Here is an 18,959-nt window from a genome sequence, read left to right as displayed (position 1 = left end):
TGCCCCAGGACTGCACTCAATCTTCCCCCTCTTTCCAATGCTGCCTTCATTCCTTACTTTATTCTTTGGAGACTTCTTCTAACAAAAATGCTTTTTCTAGCCTTAGGAGAGATTCTAACAAGCCACTGTCCTTCTTGCCCTGAAAGGCAAGTTCAAAGACTGTTTTGTGCTTAGGGTTTACCAGCAAGAACACATGATGATGAAAAGAATGTGGGAAAGTACTGTTAGTATCTAGCTCAGCATCTGGATCACTGAGGATGATTCCATAAATATTTGTTGTGTGGATGACTAAGAATGAACAGGCTCCACTGCAATCCTTCCACTTGAAAGAGGCAGGCCAAAAGCAAAGTAAGTGGTCTCAAAAGGAGGCAGAACTGAATTGAGCTATGAGCGCTTTTTTTTTGGGTCCGGTCATGGGGCCTGAACTCTGGGCCTGGGCACTGTCCCTCAGCTCTTCAGCTCAAGGCTAGCACTCTACCACTTGAGCCACAGCGCCACTTCCGGCTTTTTTCTTTTTGCTTATGTGGTGCTGAGGAATCGAACCCAAGGCCTCAGGCATGCAAGGCAAGCGCTCTACCACTGAGCCACCTTCCCAGCCCCTACGAGCGGCTTTTGATACTGTCTCTTCTTAGAATATGACTGATATTGATAGTTGTGTTCTGAACAGCTTTCTTTAAACTCAACATACATTTTCCTAGAAAGAGTGCTATTGTAACTGGGGGCCTAACTGCTTTAATAAACAATATTAAAATGTAGTTCAGAGGCTTCTGTGGACTAGCCCACCTGCTCTATAGATCTGACATTACTTCAGGAAGCACATCTGATGGACCACAGTTCAGATGTCAATTGGGAAATGATAAAAAATTAAAGCAATATACATACAATGACAACTAATAAATCAGTTACCTGTACTTTTTCCTGAAGTGCATTATAAACCTGATAAATAGCCCTGATGTCTTTCATTACTCCATCCTTGTCAAAAAAGTCAGTACTAGAAGACAGAAAAACAGATGTCAAAATTATTAAAACTGTCATGAACCAGAGAGACATTTTTCCTACCACTTCTATCATTAATCTGCAAATTAAATTGTGATTCTAAAATGCTCTTCCTACTAGAATTACAGCAGAGGAATTTAAAAAAAAAACCACATTAGCAAGGCAGTTTTAAGTACTAATTAGAAAATATACATCTTAGCCAGGTGTCAGTTGCTCATGCCTGTAATCCTAAATGAGATCTGAGGATCACGGTTCAAAGCCAGACTGGGCAGAAAAATCCATGAGACTCTTATCTCTAATAAACCACTAGAAAACCAGAAGTGGCACTGTGGTTCAAGAGGTAAAGCACTAACCTTGAGCTGAAGAGCTCAGGGACAGTGCCCACGCCCCAGAGTTCAAGCCCCACAACCACAAAAGAAAAAACAAAACAAAAAACAAAAACATATATATATATATATATGTCTCCCCCCCCCCACCCCCCCAGACCCCCTCCAGTCAGTTGTGGAGCTTGAACTCAGCATCTGGGCTCTGTCCCTGAACTCTTTTGTTCAAGGCTAGTGCTCTACCACTTTAAGCCAGTGTCAGTACCAGTTTTCTGGTGGTTAATTGGAGATAAAAGTCTCAAGAACTTTTCCGCCTAGGTTGTATTTGTACCTCGATCCTCAGATCTCAACCTCCTGGATAGTGAGGATTACAGGCATGAGCCACTGGTGCCTGGCTTACAACTAACTATACATCTTTTTTTTTTTTTTTGGTTCCAGTCGTGGGGCCTGAACTCTGGGCCTGGGCGCTGTCCCTGAGCTCTTCAGCTCAAGGCTAGCGCTCTACCACTTGAGCCACAGCGCCACTTCTGGCCTTTTTCTTTTTGCTTATGTGGGGCTGAGGAATCAAACCCAGGGCTTCAGGCATGCAAGGCAAGTGCTCTACCACTGAGCCATCTTCCCAGCCCCTAACTATACATCTTTTAATGACTATGTTTTTTTAACTCTTAGAACCTTAGAAATACACATAGTCTTTCCCAACCTTTGTTTTGCCACCAAAAATATTTGTGGCAAATGATAAAAATACAGTAAACTATTTTTTAGTAAGAATAAAATTTTGTTTATGGTAATGACAATAGTCTAGAAAATTACCTTACTGTATTTTTCAATTCCCATCTTAACAAATTTGATTTCATTTATTTCCATAAACTTATCAATGATTTATTAATAAAGGAAATACTAGACAGGTGTTGGTGGCTCATGCCTGTCTATAATCCTAGCTACTCAGGAGGCAGACATCTTAGGATCGTGGTTCAAAGCCAGCCCAGGAAAGAAAGTCCATGAGACTCTTATCTCCAATAAACGACCAGAAAACTGGAAGTGGCGCTGTGGCTCAAGTGCTAGAGCACTTGCTTTGAGCTGAAGTGCTTAGAGACAGCACCCAGGCCCAGAGTTCAAGCCCCACAACCCACAAAAATAAATAAATAAATAAATAAATAAAAATAAAAAAAATACTGTCTGCAAGAGAAAGAAAAAAGCTCTCATTTTACCTTTCAACTTACCCATGCTCTTTAATAACTTTGGCATAACTCTGAGAAGTATTTGGCACTGAAGACACTTTGTATTCTTGCTGGCTAGTATTGCCTAGATTGGGAATAGCAAGTGATATCCTTTGATTATACCTAAGAGGAAAGTAGAAAAAGAAATAATGAAAAAAGAATCACTTTTTTTTTCTCTTTTAAAAAAACATATGGGAGGTGGGCTCCTGTGGCTCATGCCCGTAATCCTACTCAGGAGGCTGAGATCTGAGGACTATGGTTCAAAGCCAGCCTGGGCAGGAACATCCATGAAACTTTTTTGTTTGTTTGTTTGTTTGTTTTTTTGGGTCAGGTCATGGGGCCTGAACTCTGGGCCTGGGCACTGTCCCTCAGCTCTTCAGCTCAAGGCTAGCGCTCTACCACTTGAGCCACAACGCCACTTCCGGCTTTTTTCTTTTTACTTATGTGGTGCTGAGGAATCAAACCCAGGGCCTCATGCATGCAAGGCAAGCGCTCTACCACTGAGTCACCTTCCCAGCCCCTCCCCCTTTTTTTTTTGCATCCATGAAACTCTTATCTCCAATTAACTACCAGAAAACCAGAAGTGGTGCTGTGACTCAAGTGGTAGAGTACTTGCCTTGAGCTTAAGAGCTCAGGGACAGCGCCTAGGCCCAGAGCTCAAGCCCCACGACCTACAAAAAATAAAAACAAAAAAACAAAAACAAAAAACAACCATATGGGTCTTGCTATGTTGTTATACTGAAGGTGACCCTGTGAGCTCAAATTATCCTCCTATCTTATCTTCCTAAGTGCTGGGATTATAGGTATACACTGCCATCACCTTCTCTAAAAGTTTTACTTTAAGAATGGGGCTTGGCATAGTGGAGTGCAGTTGCAGAGTGGCTAATAAAGACTCCTTGCCCTGTTTTTTTTTAAAAAAAGAATGGAGCGTGGCCCAGCCACTAGTGGCCCAGCCACTAGTGGCCCACACTTGTAATCCTACTCAGAAGGCTGAGATCTGAGGATCCAAGTTCAAAGCCAGCCTGGGCAGGAAAGTCTGTGAGAATCTCATCTCCAATCAAGTACCAAAAAAAGAAAGAAGAAAGCTTTCAGTGGAGGTTTGGCTCAAATGCAGATCAGTAGACTTGCGCAAAAAAGCCAAAAAGGTCCTGAGTTCAAGCGAGGCGAGGCTGGACTTGAACCACAATAAAATCAGGTTCCCAAGTTTAAAAATAGTTATTTATTAATGATTATTTTCACTGATACTGACTGATTTCATTAAACTGAGTTTCCAAAGACAATATGACCCACCTAATCATGTTTTTTCACTTTAACAAGTTCACAATGCAAAACCCTCATTAACCAGCAGGTGGAATCAATTTTACAGTTTTGTCTTTGAAACTGTTGTTCTAACATCCTGATCAGACCTCTAAAGCAATACAACTACATTGCTATAATAGATCAAGAAGAAGTAAATGGTGGTTCCTACCTGTTCACTCCCATATGAATTTATGCATAGTATCATGTCTTACTAATGCTTATTAATCTAAAAACAGTTTAATTTATATAAATACTTGACAAGGAAAATACCTTCTCTTAACTATTCAGAGAGCAACAAAAGCATTTCTTTATAGATACTATAAATACACGACAATGCACAAACATTTTCAAAGCTATAAATCTCAATTACTTGTGCAAACTTCTTTCTCTTTATGAGACAGATGGAAAGATTTTCTTTACCTGCGATTTGGTCTAAAGAGAACATACTCTAAAGCATGAGTGGAATTGTTGGCAGTGGAGATGAAGCTGAAGAGGAGGAAGACGAGGTCGGGCACACCGAGGATGCGAGTGAGCTGCTTGTGGATAACCTGTTCTCTGTATGACATCTGCTGTTGAGTATTTCGTCGGAATCTATACCATCCAATAACTTTCTGTAGCAAAACAGAAGAAAAGTATTAGAAGTTGCATGAAATCCTACAAATTTAATTCTGAATGTATCCACACAAACACTGTACACAAATACTCATAGTAGCTTTACATGAGATAGCCTCAAACGGAAAGCAAGCAACTGTCCATCAGCAAGTGAACAGGTAAACAAATTGTGATGTACCTATATACTGGAGTACTACTCAATAATAAAAAGGAACAAATGACTGGTATATACAATATGGATGAATCTCGAATTATGAATGAAATTAATTCCGAATGAAAGAAGCCAGACACAAGGGTCTATCTACGTAAAACTCTGGAAAATGAAAATTCATCTACATTGAGATGGAGCAATTCCATGGCTGCGAGGGCCAGGTGAGGAAGTGGAATGAGAAAAATACATAGGAAACTTCTGCCACTGAATGGTATGTTCATTATTGCCTTACAGTGATGGTTTCATGGATGTGTACACATACCAAACTGATCACTGTATACACTAAATATGTGTATTTTATCATATGACAACTATATTCCATAGCCTATTTTTAATAGCCATTTTGACAAACTATAACATATCTAAACCGGCTAAGTGAATTAACATATAGAAAGTATACTTCTCATAATGTGACTTGCTGAACATCTTGAAAACAGATGACATGAGGCATCTGGAAGTCTTGCCAGAATGCCTTCCTGGGTCTCTCTCATATCTGTAGAGCCAGGAATCTGAATTTAAGATAAATTCTTTGAGTTTTCTTTTGCGTTTGAAAATTTGAAAGCCTGTTGTAGAAACAGCTTAATTTTTAAATTAGAAACACCATCTCCATAAACCTTGCTTCTTTGAAATAAATACTAAGTAAAAATCTTGAGTTTTTGTTTTTGTGCCAAGACTGGGGCTTGAACTAAGTTTTGCATTCACACAATTGTGTTCCATCACTTGAGCCATGCCTCCCAGTCAAAAAAATCCTGTTTTTAAGGTAAAAGTGAGCCAGGCATGATGGTGTATGCCTATAACCCCAGCCCTGGATTGACTGAGGACGGAGGAGGATTGCAAGGTCAGGTCAGTCTACACTAGCAAATTCATGGCCAGTCTCAAACCTGTTACAAACAAACACACACAGGAAGGGAGTTTAAAACTGTCAACATTATTTTAAAATAGTAAATTTAAAATATATTCTGGCACCTTCAAGTAGAAAGGAAGTAAATTAACAGTCACTGAATACTTGTGCCAAACTTTCCATTCTTTCTTTCTTTCTTTCTTTTTTCTTTTAGCACTTTTTTTTTTTTTTGGTCAGTTGTGGGGCTTGAACTCTGGGCTTGGGCACTGTCCCTGCACTCTTCAGCTCAAGGCCAGTGCTCTACTGCTTGAGCCACAGCACCACTTCATCTTTCTTTTTTCTTTTTGCCAGTCCTGGGGCTTGAACTCAGGGCCTGGGCACTGACCCTCAGCTTTTTTTGCTCACAGCTGGCACTCTACCACTTGAACCACAGCGCTACTTCTGGCTTTTTTTGTTATGTAGTACTAAGGAATCAAACCCAGGGCACCATGCATACTAGGCAAGCACTCTACCACTAAGCCAATCAGTGTACAATCTTATGAGACCTGTCCTTTTACTTTTCAATTTTATTATTAAGTAGTTGTACAAAAAGATTACAAGTCCAAGCCGGGCGCTGGTGGCTCACGCCTTTAATCCTAGCTACTCAGGAGGCTGAGATCTGAGGATCGCGGCTCAAAGCCAGCCCGGGCAAGAAAGACCGTGAGACTCCTATCTCCAATAAAACCACCAGAAAACCGGAAGTGGCGCTGTAGCTCAAGTGGTAGAGCGCTCGCCTTGAGCTGAAGAGCTAAGGGACAACGCCCAGGCCCCAGAGTTCAAGCCCCACGACCGACAAAAAAAAAAAAAGATTACAAGTCCATAAGCCATGAATCTTGATCAATATAAGACCTGTATTGTCCAAAGTCAGGTGACTGAACAACAGCCACAGTGTAGAACTTGGCTACCTGTCTCTTTCCATGGTACGACACTAACTTCAAAATTCCATGTTTCATGAAGAACAGTGAAAAGTAGTCTTTCTTTATCATGGGGCTTGAACTCTAGGCCTGGGTGCTGTCCTGAGCTCTTCAGCTCAAGGCAAGCACTCTACTACTTGAGTCACAGCGCCACTTCCGGTTTTCTAGTGGTTTGTTGGAGATAAAGAGTCTCATGGATTTTCTTGCCTGGGCTGGCTTTGAACCACGATCCTCAGATATCAGCCTCCTGAGTAGCTAGGATTATGGGCATGAGCCACTGGCGCCCAGCTGAAATGTAGTTTTTATTTTGGGTTAAAAAAATTTTGTGAGTCAAGCAGAAAAGGTCAGATAAGTTGATGTTAGGGAAATGAACCCTAAGATATGTATTCAAATGTTTTTTTCTTTCATGCGATTATTTCTAACACATTTATAATATTATTTCTTTGTTCCATTGTATGTCCCTCCCCACCCCATAACCCCTGCTTTCACTGTATTTGATGTTTGTGGAGGGGAAGGGAAAAAACAAATCGTTTAAATAGGGAGACAGGTGGACCCATTGCAACAATGAGACCTACAAGTCGTTATGTTGAAAATGAACTTTACAAATTTGGTGGTGGGGGGGGGGAGGGTTAGGTGGGGGGGGAGGGGAGGATGGGATGGGAAAGGGAAACAAAGGAGGAGGCTACAATGTTTGATAAGAAATGTACTCATTATCTTGTCCATGTAAAAATTTGTGCCATTTCTGGAGCTTGAACTCGGTGCCTTTTGCTCTCACTTGTAATTTTTGTTCATAAGTCTGGCGCTCTATCACTTGGGTCACACCTCTACTTTGTTAATTGAAGGTAAGAGTTTCTCAGATTTGTTTGCATAGGCTGGCTTTCAACTGAGATCCTTAGATCTCAGCCTCCTGAGTAGCTAGGATTACAAGTGTAAACTATTGGTACCTAGTTTAAAAGTAGTTCCGTATCCAGCAAAAAATAGAGGGCTGGGAAGGTGGCTCAGTGGTAGAATGTTTGCTTTGCATGCATGAGGCCCTGGGTTCAATTCCTCAGTACCACATAAGCAGAAAAAGTCAGGAGTAGTGCTGTGGCTCAAGTGGTAGAGTGTTAGCCTTGAGCTGAAGAGCTGAGGGACAGTGCCCAGGCCCAGAGTTCAGGCCCCATGACCAACAAAAAAAAAAAAAAAAAGATAAAGAAACTATCCATTAGTGAGAGCTCTCAGTGTATGTGAACATGACATCTTTATTCTAAGATTGGATCCTTTGTGCTAAATACTGGAACTACCCCTGCAGGCCTGGGTCACACCTCACACTCTATCTCCAAAAGACTTGAATAGCACTTGGCAGATAACTTGTTTTCACAAAATATTCATTGACTAGCAGAATCTTACAAATGGTGACAGGCTAAGTAACAGTGCTTTTCAGTTATGCCAAGTCCAACTGTTTTCAATCATTTGTCTTTTCTACTTTATGTCAACTATCAACTGATAATGATTTGACATTTGTCTATATTTATAAACAGATTCTCCCTTCAATCTGAAAACTGAAGGGTGAGATGCCAAGTCAATTCATATTGGTGGTGTCTACAATTCTACCTTTTAGAACTAAAAGAGAAGCTAGTCACAAATTACTGGGGAACTAGCTCACTGGTGTTGAAAAGCATATTTCAGATAGCTATGTCTGGAGCACCATGAGGCATTCTAAGTAAGGTGGCCTCTTTTTTTTTTTTTGGTCCGGTTGTGAGGCCTGAACTCTGGGCCTGGGCGCTGTCCCTCAGCTTTCAGCTCAAGGCTAGCGCTCTACCACTTGAGCCACAGCGCCACTTCCGGCTTTTTTCTTTTTGCTTATGTGGTGCTGAGGAATCGAACCCAGGGCCTCATGCATGCAAGGCAAGCGCTCTACCACTGAGCCACCTTCCCAGACCCAGGTGGCCTCTTTTTTGTGGCACCTCCTGTACAGGCAGCTGCGTGAAAATGAAGCTGAGTATCTCCTTCCTGTCCTCTGGCTGTTAGGAACTCACTGAAGTGAATAGTGAGCGTGAATTTCCTACTCTTTATAAGAAGCATATGGTCACAGAAGTTGCTGTTGACACTCTAAAGTAGGAATGACAAACAAGGCTTTCCTATGAAGCAGAGTATCTTGACTTGTTTACTTGTTGCTGAGAAAAGGGCATGTTAAAGACCAAAGAGAACTGGAGAGAAAATGTACATCTGAGGTTGCACTGAAAATGTCTATCTGAGACAATTTGCTCCAGGAAAGTTAGAATGAACTTGTGACTTTAAATGAGCATCATTATTCCACAATACTGTGAAATTCCAGAAATTATGTAATCAATCACAATCAAAAAAAAAAAAAAAAAAAGAACCTCAGGGAAGGTAGGGAGGGAAGGGATGGTAGGGGGAAAACAATGGAGGGGGTAACAATGTTCAAGAGGAAGTGTACTCATTACCTCACTCATGTAACTGTAACCCTCTGTATAGTATCTTTACAATAAAAAAAAAAAAAGAAAATGTCTACCTGAGCATTCTCAACTAGAAATTAGTTAACAAAAAAGAGGGAGATAGGGATATTCCTGGACCAATAAGATACTATGCCTCTTTGTCTGGAGTACAAAAGAGCTAGCACAATATGCAAACCTTTCAATCTCTCTAAAGAAGATGTCAGCCAATTTGTTGCCAAAAAGCCAATGAACAAAGAAGGCAAGAAACCCAGGCCCATGCTCCCAAGACCCAGCATCTTGTTACTCCATGTGTCCTGAAGTATAAACACTGGCATGTTGCTCTGAACAAACAACATGCTGAGACCACAGAATATGCTCAACTTTTGGCCAAGAGGATGAAGAGAAAGCCAAAGAAAATCTCAAGAAACAGATTGCCAAGAGATGAAGGCTCCTCTCTGAGCTTCGCTTCTAAGTCTGAGTTCAATCAAAACTAAGAATCTCTGCAGTCTTCACTCCCATTTCCTGTGTGGGAAGCAGGAAATGCTAATCCATTCTTCCATTTCTCCCTACTTAATCCTGTTATACTAGAATAAACCATTAGCAAAATTTAATAAAGAATACTTTGCTGGGCACTGGTGGCTCACACCACTGTAATCCTAGCTACTTAGGAAGCTGAGATAAGAGGATCACGGTTCATAGCCAGCCCAGGCAGGAAAGTCTGTTAGACTCTTATCTTCAATAAACCACCAGAAAACCAGAAGTGGCGTTGAGGATCAAGTGGTAAAGCACTTGCCTCGAGCTGAAGAGCTGAGGGACAGTGCCCAGGCCCAGAGTTCAAGCCCCACACTGACCAAAAAAAAAAAAAGAATACTTTAAGAGTAACAAATAAATGATCACACCTAAAAAAAGAATCATGGACAACCTCCTCTAAACTGTATCCTCCATAAACTGCTTGTTTACGCTTCATTACCAATTTCTCCCATAGACTTTCTTCTCTATTCTTAACATTCATTTACATTTCCTGGAGCCAAAATAATCATGCTAATCCTGGGATCTTTTGGGCCTTATGAAGATACTAAGAGGAGTACTAAATTTATTTTCTGTTGAAAAGTAGATACTTTCAGAAAACAGAAATCTTGCTGGGCGCTGGTGGCTCACGCCTGTAATCCTAGCTACTCAGGAGGCTGAGATCTGAGGATCGCGGTTCAAAGCCAGCTCGGGCAGGAAAGACCGTGAGACTCCTATCTCCAATAAACCACCAGAAAACCGGAAGTGGCACTATAGCTCAAGTGGTCTAGAGCGCTTGCCTTGAGCTGAAGAGCTGAGGGACAGTGCCCAGGCCCAGAGTTCAAGCCCCACGACCGACAAAAAAAAAAAACAAAAAAAACAAAAAACAGAAATCTTCCTTTGGCCTTGGGTGGTCTTAGCCTAAAATTTGAGGCCTGGAGAAACTATAAATACAACATGAATTCTGCTAGAGTAGTAATTCTCTGACCACTCTGTACCTAAGCTTTTCCTAACAAAAACATAGCCTCTATCTCAACTTTTATTTTTCCAGACTAGGATATGAACTCAAGGCCTCATACTTGGTTAGCAGTGCTCTTGAGTCACTTGAGGCAGGCCTCCACCCTGGCTTTTTCCTTGTTATTTTGGGGATGGAGTCTCACAGACTCTTCTGCCCAGGTTAGCCTTGACCCACAATCTTCCAGTGTCATATTGCTGAACAGCTAAGATTACAGGTATGAGCCACTGGGGCCTGACTCAATCCTAACATCTTAAGTATATCTTTGTAGGTAGTACAGCTTTTGAGGAAAAAGTATAATTTTGTGCCTTTCTTGAGGGGGGAGGGGATCCAAACTAGAATAAACTAGAGCTGGGATTACAGGCATGTACCACCATGCCTAGCTTACTTATTTTTATTTATTTTTTTAAAATTTATTTATTTTTTCTTTTGGTCAGTGGTGGGGCTTGAACTATGGGCCTGGGCACTGTCCCTCAGCTCTTCAGCTCATGGCTAGCACTCTACCACTTGAGCTACAGCGCCACTTCCCATTTTCTGATGGTTTATTGGAGATAGGAGTCTCACAGTCTTTCCTGCCCGGGCTGGCTTTGAACTGTGATCCTCAGATCTCAGCCTCCTGAGTAGCTAGGATTACAGGTGTGAGCCACCAGTGCCCGGCTCTTATTTATTTTTAGTGTCTACAGTTTTGAAACCTATTAAAAAAATACACACAACTTTCTGGTCCTTTCAATATGTACTTTAATATGTAATGAGTACTCTAGAAAACTGTGCTATACTAAGAGGCTCAATGGAACAAAGTTCAGTTTTATAAAGCCATTTGGAATGAAGTTCAGTTTTATAAAGCCGTTATCATTAAAAGCTCACAATCTAAACTGAAAACAAATGAGGAAGTAAGTTGTTACTTGAGAGATGAGGGATGGACTGCTGAGAGATACCAGAATGTTTGCTCCCATGCAAATCACTGAAAATGAGAGCAGAGCTCACAATGCCCTTTCCCATTTGAGCACATACCCTGGATGGATCAGCAGACAGAGCTTCCTAAGCTTGCTGCCACACATGAAGCCACTCTGCCTTTTTTCCACCCCATCCTTACAGACTTCCTATTCTTTCTTTTATGTTGCTTTCTTCCTTTACATGAGCCTACTCTACTCAGCAGTGGTACTAAGAAAGACACTAGGAAGGCTGTAATTACACTTACTCCAGAATTCTTTACACACAGGAATTTTGTTTGGCTTGACAAGTTGAGAATTTTTTTTTAAGTGATGCCTCAAGAGTCAATCTATTGTCTTAAGGCAAAAAAAGAGAAAAAACCCTGTTCATGATATAATAGAGTTTTTGTTTTGTTTTGTCTTGTTACAGGTACCAGGGTTGAACCTGCTTGGGTTACTTGCTCATAGCTGACACTCTACCACTTGGGCCATGCCTCTAGACTGGATTTTTGTTGGTTATTTAGAGACAGAGTCTTGAAGACTTTTCTACTTTGGCTGGCTTTGAAGTCTAATCCTCCAGATCTCAGCCTCCTGAATAGCTAGAATTATAGGCCTGAGCCATTGGTGCCCAACAGTAAATTGAAGCTTTCAGACAATAAATAACAAAACTTGGATCATTTCAATTTTATTCAGATTTGTTTACCATATGTAATAGAAAATCATATGCATGTGTTGATAAGAATAGGAGTAACAGGGGCTAGGAATGTGGCTTAGTGGTAGAGTGCTTGCCTAGTATGCATGAAACCCTGGGTTTGATTCCTCAGTACCACATAAACAGAAAAAGTCGGAAGCAGCGCTGTAGCTCAAGTGACAGAGAACTAACTAGCAAAAGAAGCTCAGGCACAGTGCCCAGGCCCTGAGTTCAAGCCCCAAGGGAAAAAAAAAGAATAGGAATAACATATCTAATGATGTTTGATTGAAATTGACATTTTTGAGAAATATTTTTCCTGATTATAAATTAATGAACATTAAACATTTACAAAATTATTTTAAATTACAAGTAGAAAAAAAACATACCATCCACAGTTCACTGAACTGCCGTTATCTTTCCAGATTATAGTTCACTTTTTATTTCCTATTTTAACATAATGGGATAATTCTATAAATATCTAATTTTTTTTTCTGGTAAAAGAGTATCAACAGGGCTGGGAAAGTGGCTCAGTGGTACAGTGCTTGTCTTGCATACATGAGGCCTTGGATTCGATTCCTCGGCACCACATAAGCAGAAAAAAAAAGGCCGGAAGTGGCACTGTGGCTCAAGTGGTAGAGCACTCGCCTTGAGCTGAAGAGCTGAGGGACAGTGCCCAGGCCCAGAGTTCAGGCCCCACGACCGAACCCCAAAAAAAAAGAGTATCAACATTATCTCATATCTGTAACTTACCTTTAAAATCTAAGTAATAGAAGTCTTACATATTAGCATAAAGTATCATTATTCCATTTTATAATTGTTCCATTTTACATTCCTTTCTGTTTTTGAGTGCTTAGATGAAGAACTATTTTTTTTATTGTGAAAATACAGTTACAATTACATGGGCAAGATAATGAGTACATTTCTTATCAAGCATTGTAGCCTCCTCCTTTGTTTCTCCTTCCCATCCCTTCCCATCCTCCCCCAACCCCCCCCCCAAGAACTATTTTCAAATTAGATGGAGTAATAAATAAAACATACCTTTCTCCGATCTTTCAGAATCCTGTCCAAACTCTCTTCATTAACTTTGTTTGCATAGTCATAAAAACTGTTTTTTTAGAGAAGAAAAAAATTCTTGTCAAAATTCCATAGTACAGTGACCTGTACCTGCTTAGCTATATGTACCCATGGGGTATTTAACCCTAATAAAGATGTAATGGCTTGTCTTCAAAGGCATATAAAGAGAAATCAGTCTTAATGCTTTCTTGGTATGAAGTTCTCTTTTGTATCAAACAGTTGAGATCACTATAATCAAATGGTGTTACTTCCTCAGGAGGGAGGTTCTGACAGCAAGTGATTACACATGTGTAGTTTCTAATGGCTGCTACATCTTTGTTTCTAAGCATCAAAAATAACATCATTTTCTGAGAAATGAAGGGAGATGAATATCTGCTGAATGTTTAATGAGACACTCAGCTGCATGCTTTCTCATGCAATCACATCCTTCTTGCATCAGTGATGAGAGGTATGAGTTTAGCCCAACAATCAGGAAGTTTTATTCCATTTTTTACAGATAAAGATAGCAATGTTAACTGACTTGCCCCAAGCTGAAGAGCTAGCACAAAAGGGCTGGGATTTGAAGCCAGGTCTGGTTAGCTTCAAACAATGCATTCACTTCCCAAACAGACCAATGCAATGAGCTCAGATATACTTTCCTGTCTCTGGTGACTGTCCTAGGAATGCCATCCTCCTCTTACTACCGTAAGTGCAGGCCCTAAAGGCAGGAAAGAGTTCAAAAAATCACTGACTCAGGCACCAAGAGATACTAGGTCCAGCCCAAATTCTGCTTTTTCCTGTAAAATGTGGGGCAAGTCACTTTATCTGTTCTCCATTTCCTTTTTTGCAAAATAAGGAGTTTGGAGTAGACACCTGATCTCTAAGGTTTTTTTTGTTGTTGTTTATTTAACTCTAGGAATTATGAATATCTGAATTAAACTCAATCAAATCCTGTCCTTGCTCTGGTACTGACAGTTTTATGGAATTCCTTAGCAGGGGGAGGCCAAGCACATCCAGTGGAGCTACACCAGGCCTAGAGCAGATTCTTTCAGGGGTGAGACAGAGGCAGTGTGTAGAATAAAACTCCGCCCATTTCATGGCTCTGACATCTGACATTCTTTTCAAATGACCAATAGTTGCTCCTCTGCTATTGGTCTTATTATAGCTTCCCCATTCCACTTTCAGTTATGTGTAAATCTAAACTAGGTGGGGTTCTTGGCTACTTTCAGGCTTTGTTTACTGGTAGCCAGCTGGCATGATGACAGTCCTCTATAATAGTCTAAGAGTAGAGGTGTATGTGAAGAGTAGACATGGTAAGAGTCAGGGGTGCTGGGGTATCAGAGCCTGGGTGTTTAGAGTGAGAGCTTCAGGGTTCAAACAGCAAAAAGAGGTAGGCCAAAGGGGTTGGTGGGGTGAAGGAATGATCAAGAACACTGAATGGTGTTTATGTGGGCATACTGGAAGCACACTGGCATGCCTTCTGGGGAGGCAGAAGTAGGGCCTAGGGGAGTTTTATGCAGCACACAGGGGAAAGCATTCCAGCCATCAGATGGTAGGGTTTGAGGCTTAGAAAGATGACAGAGCCTAGGTGGTGGTTTTGGAGAAGTGTGGGGACTGGGAGATACTGGACTCCTCTGTCCTATCTTTTCCCTCCAGATCTATTTCTATTGTTTGCTTTCTCCCTCTGAATGTTGTCTTCTCATTTCTTTCTGTCTGTTGTTTAGTTGGTCATATAATGAAACTGGTGTATATTAGCTTAAACAGTAAGCACAAAGGTAAGTCATATGTACCCCTTCCTTACTTAAAAAAATTCTTTGAAGGGCTGGGAAGGTGGCTCAGTGGTAGAGTGCTTGCTTTGCATGCATGAGGCCCTGGGTTCGATTCCTCAGCACCACATAAGCAGAAAAAGCCAGAAGTGGCACTGTGGCTCAAGCAGTAGAGTGCTAACCTTGAGCGGAAGAGCTGAGGGACAGCGTCCAGGCCCAGAGTTCAGGCCCCACACCGACAAAAAAAAAAAAAAAGTTGAAGAGATGTTTTTTCTTCTTCTTTTCAGCCAATCCTGGGGCTAAAACTCTGGGCCTGAGCTTTTGTAATAAAGGCTAGCACTCTATCACTTGAACACAGCTCTACTTGGCTTTCTGTGGTTAACTGGAGATGAGTCTCTTGGACTCTCTTGCCCAGAATGCTTTGAATCATCATCCTCAGATCTCAGCCTCCTGAGTAGTTTAGTATTATATGCATAAACCACTGGTTTCTGGATGAAATAGTTTGGCTAGGATGCCCTGGCTAGTCTCAAACTCTTGGGCTTAAGTGGTTCTCCTGCTTCAGCCTTCTGAGTAGCCACAACTACCACAGGCATAAGCCACTGTAGCTGTCTCCTTTACTTACATGTGAGAGTTGACTACTGACCTCTTTTTTTTTTTCTTTTTCTTTTTTTTTTTTTTTTTGTCGGTCGTGGGGCTTGAACTCTGGGCCTGGGCGCTGTCCCTCAGCTCTTCACCTCAAGGCGAGCGCTCTACCACTTGAGCTACTGGTGGTTTATTGGAGATAGGAGTCTCAACGGTGGTTTTCTGGTGGTTTATTGGAGATAGGAGTCTCACGGTCTTTCCTGCCCGGGCTGGCTTTGAGCCGCGATCCTCAGATCTCAGCCTCCTGAGTAGCTAGGATTACAGGCATGAGCCACCAGCGCCTGGCTTTTTTTTTTCTTTTTTTCTGATGCTGGTCCAGGGGCTTGAACTTAAGAGCCTAGGCACTGATCCTGGGCTTTTTGCTTTTTGCTCAAGGCTAGAGTTCTAACACTTGGGTCACAGCTCCACTTCTGGGTTTTCTTTTTGGCAGTTAATTGGAGATAAGTGTGTCACAGACTTTCCTGCCCAGGCTGGCTCTGCAATTCTCAAATCTCAGCCTAGAGTGGGTATGATTATAGGCATGAGCCACCATCGCCTGGCTCCACTGAACATTTTTAATTTCTCACTTCTTATGTAATATGTCAAAAAGTCACAAAAAAATAACACTTCTTAAAGTATTTTTATCTGTATGTCATCTTAACTTTGTTCTATATGTACAAAGCTTTTGATAGGAGGTGAAGAAGTCTCCCATTCTAAATCACTGAAGCCATGATTTATACATTTCCCATCCCCTTTCCTAATCTAACATAGTACTTCACACATAGCTAGAGTTAAATGAATAAGAATTTTGGGTTCCTTCAATTATTACTGTAATTTTATAGTCATAATCTGCTACAGGCCTAAATTCACTAGCTTTGCTTTTTTTTTTTTTTTTTTAATTTTGTTTCTTGCCAGTCCTGGGGCTTGAACTCAAGGCCTGGGCACTGTCCCTGAGCTCTTTTTGCTCAAGATTAGTACTCTACTAATTGAGCCACAGCACCACTTCTGGCTTTTTCTGTTTATGTGTTACTGAGGAATCGAACTCAGGGCTTCATGCATGCTAGGCAAGCACTCTACCACTAAGCCACATTCCCAGCCCCCAATTCACTAGTTTTTAATCAATCCTTTTAATAAGAACTGAAAGCATGTAGCTTACCTAAAAAGTTTTGAACAAGGCTGATGGTTATGGATTTCTGTAAAAAGAAAGGAAAACACTTCAGTTAATCATGTGAGACACAGACAACCATAAAATAGCTTAGGATTATTTTTTTTTTTGGTCAGTCTTGGGGCTTGAACTCTGGGCCTGGGCGCTGTCCCTAAGCTCTCTTCAGCTCAAGGCTAACACTCTACCACTTGAGCCACAGTGCCACTTCTGGCTTTTTCTGTTTATGTTGTGCTGAGGAATCAAACCTAGGGCCTCATGCATTTGAGGCAAGCACTACACCACTGAGCTACCTGCCCAGCCCAGATTTTTTTTTTTTTTTGATTGGTCATGGGTCTTGAACTCTGGGCCTGGGCACTGTCCCTCAGCTCTTCAGCTCCAGGCTAGCACACTCTACCACTTGAGCCACAGCACCACTTCCGGCTTTTTTCTTTTTTCTTATGTGGTGCTGAGGAATTGAACCCAGGGCCTCTGGCATGCAAGGCAAGTGCTCTACCACTGAGTTACCTTTCCACTCCCAGATTTTTTGTTTTTAAACAAAATCTTTGATAATGAAGACAGTCTTCCATCAAACCAGAAGCAAAGGCAGTATGGTGTGCCTGCTCAACAGTTACACCAGGGACACAAGATAGAACAAGCAGACTGGAGAACAAGAGTTCTGCTCTGTTTGCCCATGTGTGATGGGCACACAGTTGAAGGTCTTTCAGGAACATGCAGCTATTGTGTGTCTTATTCAATCTTACCAATTTCAGCAACTCATCACAGGAAAAAGTAAACACTGATTGGAAGTATTTAATCAAGTGGCATAAAAGCTATAAGGGTGCTGGTGGCTCATGCCTGTAATCCTAGCTACACAGGAGGTTGTGATCTGAGGATGGTGGTTCAAAGCCAACGCAGGCAGGAAAGTACATGAGACTCTTATCCCCAATTAACCACCAGAAAATTGGAAGTGGGGCTGTGGCTCAAAGTGGTAAGCACTAACGTTGAGCAAAAGACCTCAGGGTCAGTGCTTGGTACCCAGGCTCTGAGTTCAGGCCCCATGTCTGAAAAAAATACCCAAAAAGTTGTAAATACAACTTAGGGAGAAAAGGGTCGGGCTGGGATGTAGCTCAGTGGCAAAGCGCTTGCCTAGCAAGTGCAACGTCCTGGGTTCGATCCCCAGTACCAAAAAAAAAAAAAAAAAAAAGAAAAGACAAAAAAATACATTTAAAATAAAACCCAAACAAACAAACAAACAAACAAAAAAAAAGCCGGGCGCTGGTGGCTCACGCCTGTAATCCTAGCTACTCAGGAGGCTGAGATCTGAGGATCGCAGTTCAAAGCCAGCCTGGGCAGGAGAGACCGTGAGACTCCTATCTCCAATAAACCACCAGAAAACCGGAAGTGGCGCTGTAGCTCAAGTTGTAAAGTGCTCGCCTTGAGCTGAAGAGCTGAGGGACAGCACCCAGGCCTAGAGTTCAAGTCCCACGACCGACAAAAAAAAAAAAAAAAGGGTCTTTTTTTTTTTTTTTTTTTTGTCAGTCATGGGGCCTGAGCTCTGGGCCTGGGCGCTGCTCCTCAGCTCTTCAGCTCAAGGCTAGCATTCTACCACTTGAACCACAGCGCCACTTCTGGCTTTTTCTGCTTATGTGGTGCTGAGGAATCAAACCCAGGGCCTCATGCACACAAGGCAAGCACTCTACCACTGAGCCACCTTCCCAGCCAGAGAAAAGGGTCTTAAGCACCTACCATTCATAACTAGCTGACAAGTTGGGCCAGATGATTTGAAGGAGAAGGAATTCTTTTTTTTTGTTTGTTTTTTGTTTTTGTCGGTCGTGGGGCTTGAACTCTGGGCCTGGGCGCTGTCCCTCAGCTCTTCAGCTCAAGGCGAGCGCTCTACCACTTGAGCTACAGCGCCACTTCCGGTTTTCTGGTGGTTTTATTGGAGATAGGAGTCTCACGGTCTCTCCTGCCAGGGCTGGCTTTGAACCGCGATCCTCAGATCTCAGCCTCCTGAGTAGCTAGGATTACAGGCGTGAGCCACCAGCGCCCGGCTGAGAAGGAATTCTTTAAGTCTATTAACCCTTGCAAAGATGGTGAATACTGAAGGAGACAGTCATTTATAAGGCAGATCCTAAGAACTTCTGAAATGAACAATTCCTTCAAGTTCATTAGAGGATCTAGGGTTTGAACTGTTTTTATAAAGAAGAGATAAGTTGACCATTCAATTCTATTTATCACATTCTCCTAGGGAGCAACTTATCACCTGCTGTTTAAAAATCCATAGCCTCTGGGCTGGGAATGTGGCTTGGTGGTAGAGTGTTTGCCTACCATGCATGAAACCTT

The 18,959-nt window shown here is 41.8% G+C and overlaps 1 protein-coding gene across 1 annotated transcript in view; it reads right to left on the bottom strand.

The window, feature by feature from the left end:
• Positions 1-18,959, bottom strand: part of LOC138819878 (BRISC complex subunit Abraxas 2) — a 41,532-nt gene that overhangs the window by 9,867 nt on the left and 12,706 nt on the right. The window contains exons 3-7 of the mRNA XM_070011482.1: positions 16,629-16,665; positions 13,071-13,137; positions 4,256-4,446; positions 2,540-2,659; positions 907-991 (exon numbers count right to left, since the gene is read on the bottom strand). Coding sequence (XP_069867583.1) covers positions 907-991; positions 2,540-2,659; positions 4,256-4,446; positions 13,071-13,137; positions 16,629-16,665 — 500 coding nt within the window. The remainder of the gene's footprint in view (positions 1-906; positions 992-2,539; positions 2,660-4,255; positions 4,447-13,070; positions 13,138-16,628; positions 16,666-18,959) is intronic.

Source organism: Dipodomys merriami, unplaced genomic scaffold (genome assembly GCF_024711535.1).
Source record: "Dipodomys merriami isolate MVZ:Mamm:240054 unplaced genomic scaffold, mDipMer1.0.p SCAF_82, whole genome shotgun sequence".
Lineage (NCBI taxonomy): Eukaryota > Metazoa > Chordata > Mammalia > Rodentia > Heteromyidae > Dipodomys > Dipodomys merriami.
The sequence above is the reverse complement of the archived record's forward strand: the minus strand, read 5'-3'. Positions and strand labels throughout refer to the sequence as shown.